This window comes from Cynoglossus semilaevis, chromosome 12 (genome assembly GCF_000523025.1).
Source record: "Cynoglossus semilaevis isolate Cse_v1.0 chromosome 12, Cse_v1.0, whole genome shotgun sequence".
Lineage (NCBI taxonomy): Eukaryota > Metazoa > Chordata > Actinopteri > Pleuronectiformes > Cynoglossidae > Cynoglossus > Cynoglossus semilaevis.
Window position 1 is genome coordinate 16,974,896 of NC_024318.1, and position 7,255 is coordinate 16,982,150.

At 36.4% G+C, this 7,255-nt stretch overlaps 1 protein-coding gene across 1 annotated transcript in view; it reads right to left on the bottom strand.

Annotated features, from left to right (window-relative positions):
• piezo1 (piezo type mechanosensitive ion channel component 1 (Er blood group)) overlaps nt 1-7,255 on the bottom strand; it is a 60,596-nt gene that overhangs the window by 29,970 nt on the left and 23,371 nt on the right. Inside the window, exons 17-23 of the mRNA XM_025060967.1 lie at nt 6,780-6,877; nt 5,313-5,479; nt 4,073-4,249; nt 3,033-3,158; nt 2,057-2,257; nt 635-839; nt 44-148 (exon numbers count right to left, since the gene is read on the bottom strand). Coding sequence (XP_024916735.1) covers nt 44-148; nt 635-839; nt 2,057-2,257; nt 3,033-3,158; nt 4,073-4,249; nt 5,313-5,479; nt 6,780-6,877 — 1,079 coding nt within the window. The remainder of the gene's footprint in view (nt 1-43; nt 149-634; nt 840-2,056; nt 2,258-3,032; nt 3,159-4,072; nt 4,250-5,312; nt 5,480-6,779; nt 6,878-7,255) is intronic.

The following is a 7,255-nucleotide window of genomic DNA, read 5'->3' on the forward strand; positions in this document are numbered from 1 at the left end:
TGAATGTATGAATGAATAAATGAATGAACAGTGCAACACTAACCTATGAGGTTTTTGGAGTTAGGCACAGTGTAGAAGTCAGGCAGATAAAGCCATTTAATGAGAGCTGAGTTCATCGGCACTGGCGCATTCCACCTCCATGGATAATCTGCCGAACAGCACATACACAACAGTTATTGACAGCCATAGCAACAGTCAAGTTTAACATATTTTGTATTATTAACAGGTTCTACTGGTCTGACATTTCGGCTATTTGAAGTTGCAAATATGCATGTGGAATTCCTTCTTTATTTTGTATAACACACATGTAAACAGTATGACCTACCCTGCATACATGTCGTTATACAATAAAAAAGAGATAGCATGGTTAACATTTTTTTTATAAAAAAAAAAAAAGTTGGGATTACATCGCCAATGGTTTTCAAACTATGATAACCCATCCAATAATCCATCTACCATATATTTGACCCACATATTCTCACAAAACCGTTTTTACTGCATTTCATCATCAGGTAATGAAAGGTTGTGTGATGTTTTATCAGTAATTCCATGACTAAGGAATATTGAGTTTGAACTGTTTAGAAGTTTAGGGCAGAAATCGCAGGTGGTTAAGGGCGAAACAATACAAACATACCTATACAGAGGGCAGGAGGTATACCCACACACAACAGGTACTGATAAATCATGAAGATGGACAGGAAAAGACAATATTTGGGCCAGACTTTGGCAATGGCTGCACGTCTTCGTTTCACCAAGATGGCCACCAACCAACAGCCATGGACTATCACCAAGAAGTTCATTCGCTGGCCAATCACATTCACTGTCATCAGGAAACAGATCTGTTGTAAGAAAAAACAAATATGACACAAAAAGTCTGATTGTGATAATAATAAACATCATCACACAAACTATCCATAAAAATGTGAACTCTATATTCGCATATTAGCAAATAGCTCAGGCGTGGGCAAACTTTTTGATCGCGGGCAACAATTGTACCTAAAATTGAACAGGAGGGCCGGGTCAGGAGCAGATAGATGGAGAATTCATGTGAACTAAGATAAATGACATGTAAAAGTCATGCATAAAGGCTAAAATGCTATTATCATTTTCTATGCCATCTATTGGGGAAATGTGGGTATTGCAGGCAATAGACGTATAATGATAATATAAATAAATTATATCATTTGGGAAAGCTTGGCGGGCCGGATTAAAAAGCTGAACGGGCCGCATCCGGCCCCCGGGCCTTAGTTTGCCCGTGCCTGAAATAGCTATATTAACATATTTTAGTGGATGTTAGATGTTAGACAGTTAACTTTTTTAACTTTTGCAAAATTAAAAAAAAAAAAATTGCACCACCATCATTGTATAATGCAGAGGTTCCCAAAGTGGGGGGCGTGCTCCCTAAGGGGGCACAGTGCCATTGCTGGGGGATGACTTTTTCTCCAATGGTACACACTGTATTTTCTTTGAAACAGCCTTTGCTGGTCTTGAAGCAATAATTGATCAAATTCTGTCATGTCGGGATCCATGAAATAATCCGGGATTAGTTGAAGTCTCTTCAGTAGAAAAGAATGTTTTAATGCTAATTTACATAACGCAATTTTTTTTTCTATATTTATTAATAATGCAGAGAAAACCTGTCTGTTATAAACTTGAGTATCAGTGTAGTCCAATCAGAGAGCACAGTGCCATTGGAGGGGGATGAGGACAGAATGAATTAATGAAACGTAACACAGCATATTAGAGAGTACAAGAGACTGGTCAAACAAAACGGATTGGTTGAAGGTGCTGTATAATGAATATCTGATGATAAAATCTCTCGTTTTTGTTGTCGCTTGTTTGAACTACTCTGAGCAGCAGTAGCAGCCTGGTGCTCCACACAAAAAAATCTCACTCCTGCCAAGCCTGAGCAAAGTTGGCAAAGCTAGCATAAAATGGACAAGTGTAAGGTGACCAGAAACAGTCACATTAAAAAATGACTGCGTGTAGTGGCAAATGCTTAGATAAAAAAATACAAAGTCAAATGAATTGGATCATTTTTTAAAATGATGGTTACCTCTAGTCCAAACTTGTAGAAGGTGTAGTTGAGGAAGTATTTGAAACAAGGTAGGAGCCCCTTGTCCAGAGTGACTCTGATGGTCGCAGGGAACAGAGATGGGACAGTGGGGGGAGATCGTTGGAGCTGACGATAGTGATGAGCCTGGTGACGATACACTGTTGCCTCAAAGACCAACAACATCAGCACAACTAAATGGTTCTGCGTTGAGAACAGAAAAGAATACGTTTTAGGCCAGGAATAAAAAGAAACGTTGCATGTACTTATTACACAAAGGCTCAATAAATATATGTACAAATCATAGGTTCAGGGTTTTTCTGTAATCCAACCACACTCCTGATTGTCTGGGCTTTTAAATCTGTACACTTTTCATAACCAGAGGTGGGACCAAGTCCTTGCTCATAAGTAAGTCTCAAGTATTTGCACTCAAGTCAAGACAAGCAAAGTCTGAGTCGAGTCCAAGTCAAGACTAAAAAGTGTCAAGTCAAGTCCCAAGTCCTGCCGTTTCTGTTTCGAGTCCTTTTAAACAAAATAATAATATATTTACACAGATCACTTTGGATTTTGGAGAAAGTATCGAGTCTTGTCGAGTCAAAGGGCTCGAGTCCAAGTGAAGTCACGAGTCATTGATGTTGAAGTCCAAGTCGAGTTGCAAGTCTCTTTACACTTTGTCAAGTGTCATCAAATTGATGACTCGAGTCTGACTCGAGTCCAAGTCATGTGACTCGAGTCCACACCTCTGTTCATAACACACTTCACACAATGGAGCTTGAGATACACCACTCAGAATTTTAGAGGTTCACTGTGAATATATTCTAAACGGAGCATCTTTAAAATTTGAAGAGAATTTTGCAAAAAATTGACATTTCCGGTCTTTTTCGTTCAAGATTTTTCATATGTGCTATTAAAACAGGCTAAAGCAATGCATTCTAGTTCAAGCTGAAAATAAAAACAAGACAAATGATTAAGAACACACCTTACTGTATCCAAGTACTGTAGCATCCTTCCTGATGCCAAACCAGTTTGCTGGGTCCACTGGCTCCTTGTAGAGAGACGAGTTCACCTTCTCCTCAGGTAACAGCTTGGTTTCATTCACTAAGGGCTATGAAAAGAAGCAGCGGTCCTCAATAACAACAGGTGAGCAATCCATCAGTAAAACACTTTTTTTTATAAAACATTGTTTTATTGGTATTTATGGTGTAATTATTTATATCAATAATTTCAATTCAAAAATCTAATATTTTTCAATGTATCAATTAAAAACATGGAATATATGACATATTAAACTATTGAAAGTAACATAAAAATGTCCTCATATACATTAATTAATGTATTAATATCAATTAATTAATTAATTGTATTAATGTATTAATGTACATTAATACATTAATTTTAATGTATCAATGTACATTAATGTACATTAATACAATGTATTAATTACAATGTATTAATTAATTACAATGTATTAATGTACATTAATACATTAATTTTAATAAATTAATTAATGTACATTATTACATTAATACATTAATGTACATGTACATTAATTAATTAGTACATGTACATGTACATGTACATGTACATGTACATTTTTTAATGTACATGTAAGTACACACGGTATTATTTTCTGCTGGTCTTGAAGCAACAATTGATCCAATTCTGTGAGGTCAGAATCCATTTTGTCTCTATAAAAGAGACGAATTCAAGTCCTTTCAGTAGAAAAGAATATTTTAATGCTAATTTACATCATGCCATTTTTTTTTTTCTATATTTATTAATAATGCAGAAAAAACCTGCCTTCTATAAACTTGAGTATCGGTGTAGTCCAATTAGAGAAATTCAACTTAGGTGTATATAGTTTAGGCATGACCTGCTGGTGGAAACGTGGTGAAACATGGGTTTGTCCTATATAGCTTTTGGTGAATGTGAAAGCATCATTCCAATTATGACCTCAGCCTCTATAGCTTTACTTTCTACCTAATTTTTGAATTGTTTGTCTCTTTATTGTGGTCTTACCATGCTGCAGTTACTGGAATACTCCAAAGGGCTGACAACACTGAGCTGGTACAACATCTTACAAACGATGATGACGCACACCCAGACTGTAGACAGACAGGAAGCCATGGGTCTGAAGCGACTATAGGGCATCGCTAGGGACCACAACACGACCAGAACCAGGTTCATCACTGATGGCTTAGAACAAAACAAACAAACAAAAAAAGAGTATTTCAATTTTTCAATTAAACTTAAAAGTATTACATGATATTATTTCTTCAGTTGAAATTCCTAATTCTATCCTATCCTACGCAGAACTGCAATTTCACCAATAATTACATATACAGCACTGATCGAATCAACAGCGGCTGTGAGTCAGCAGAAAATGAGTGCCATGAAGGAACATACAGCTCGTCCTCATTTGATGCTGGAGTTATATTCCGAAGAACCTGTCGCTGAACAATTTTATCAATAAACAAAACACCCCTTGACAGACATCTCGGCTGACATTTTGTTTAGTCAAAAAAAAAAAGTTTATATTTCCACACCTATAGGCCATTGATAGTGTACTATTTTATCTTTTCTCTATTTTTACTTTTTATCTTTTGGATTACATTATATACAAGTACTGTAAAAATACACTTGCTAACATTATTTTAGAAACACAAAGTAATTAGATATAAGACACGGAACAAACAATAATAATAAAAATGTACTAATAATGTATTTTCCGCATTATAAGTCGCTGTGCAGTATAAGTCGCACCAGTTATCTAGATTGCCCCCTAGCGACTATCAGTGTGAAAATAACAAACATGTACATTTTCAGTGGTACAGCAGTAACAGATACTGGGGGTACACAAGCCTAGAGTCCCTCTAGTGGCTGTCAGTGTGAAAAAACACTTGTGAAATCATATATTTTAATATATGTCCCAAACCGAGCCAAAGGATGAAAAAAGCGTGATTTATATGCTATGTACTTGAAATCCTTAAAATATTATGCTCTGTGTAGTAGAATCCAAAACGTCAGGGTTATAAGCTTCTACCTTTTGGGCACCCCTGACCTAGATCATAAAAAAAAGTCTTTACTTGTGACTTACTCATCTGAATTGAATGACATAAATTGAGTAGAAAAAAGGGGAGGGGACATGTCAGAAAAAAAAATTGAAAATCACTGCTTTAACATTGTAACAAGTAGGACAACTATGACAGAATATAAGTGACAATTCCTGTTTTTGTGTGGCAAATCAGGGAGGTTTTACCTCTTGAACAGCCACCCACACAGAGAAAAAGGCCACAATTTTTAGGATGTGAAGTTCCAGAAGCCTCCAGAGAAAAACTTGAATTTTGGTCAAAATGTCAGAGAATCTTCTCGACAGATCCAGCAGCCGGTCCATCACCAGTCCCCACTTACTGGGTACCAGCTCCTCTGAGAAGGAAAGAGAAAAAGACAGTAAAATAAGGTAAGAAGGTAAGCAAAAATTAAGATTTTTTTTTTTTTTTTAGCAGGCATTAGAAATACTTAACAATGTGCAGAAAGTGCATATTATACGGAAATGCCTAATCGTATTCAACATTACACATATTAGAGATAGACCATTACAGCTCGCAACATTGATTTCAGTTTCATAATTAAATTTAATTGTAGAAATGTAATGAAGTTTTTTCTTGTTAATGGTGCTTTTGTATGCACACTCAGAGATAAATATGGAAATATACACTTCCAAGTTAAGAGATTTATTCTACAGTGGACCCCGTCCCAAAATACAAGTACCGTAATTTCCGGACTATTAAGCACACCTGAATATAAGCCACACCATCTAAATTTAAAAAAAAAGATGTGTTTCAAACAGGTCTTGTAACACGGCGGGTTACATGTTAGCTTTATCCTGCTCTGGCACCCTGACTGTAGTTGGAATCTACGGGGGAGACTCCAGGGTTGAAGCTAACATTAGCTCCAGGGCTAACTCCCTTCACCTTGTGCTCGTCCGCAGCAGAGGTAAACAGAAACAGGGAACTTGGGGTCTTAATTATCAGCCACACCGACCACAACAGAACATAAACAGAGTTTTAACAGCTCCTGTATAACCAACTCACACTTCAACATGACAGCGCTTCAACTTCTCTCAACTTTCGCTACCGTTCTCTCTTGCGCGCCCCATGCACATATACGCACATGGCCATTCACAGACAGACATACGCTACTAGTATAACACACAGTAGCCATTGTCAAGTCATTGACCGCTAGCGTTATGAACATCATTGTTTAAGCCGCAAGATCATAGCACGTAAAAAAAAAGGTAGCGGTTTCTACGTAATCCGAAAATTACAGTATTCCATGTTAAAAGTATGCAACTATAGCAAGACTTTGCTCATAATACGAGGAAATGTCTAGTTACGAGTGCTCAACCAATCTCCATTTTTCCACCCAAATTTTAAAAAAGGGTCCCGACACTTTGTCGTCTCGCTCACTGTCCTTCGCTTGGTTATTTTTTTATAACAACAATATAAAATGTTATCTCAATTATTATTATTAATTTATATTATTAATATATTTTTTTATATCTGTGTTTTGATGTTTAGAGAGGTGTTAAAAGTAATGAGCTGCAACGAATTTATTGTTTTTTTAGTTATTTCAAATGGGGAAAATTCAATCTAGATACAAGTGGATCGAGACATTGGTGCTGTTGTAGAACGGGTTAAACTCGTATCTAGGGGGTCCACTGTACCTTCATCTTCCGATGCCTCGTCTGCAGGAGTCTCCATGTCTTCCTCCTCAAAGACCTCATCAGTAGAAGCCTTTTCATGTGTCTTTACACTGTTCTTCCTAAAAAGACACAAGCGTATTAAAAAAACATAGGGTAGGAACGAATAACATACACAATCTATCTATCCTATCTAATATTATGTATAGCAACTCTAGAAATACTGATTGCATAAATCTGGTTGTAACACATACACTATTATATCTGCTGGGAAATGCCTATGTATCTGTTTATTTGAACTATTTAAACTGATTATATATTTAAGTATTTATATACTGTACTTTTTTTTGCTTAGACATAGAGAGATAGAACTTTATTCTATTCTATTCTTCCCTTGGGAGTGCCCTTTGGGGAAATTAAGACTCCAGTATAGCACCCAAAACAACAAAGATAGATTCAACACGATTCATACAAGAGTAGCAGCACACCATCAAAGAATG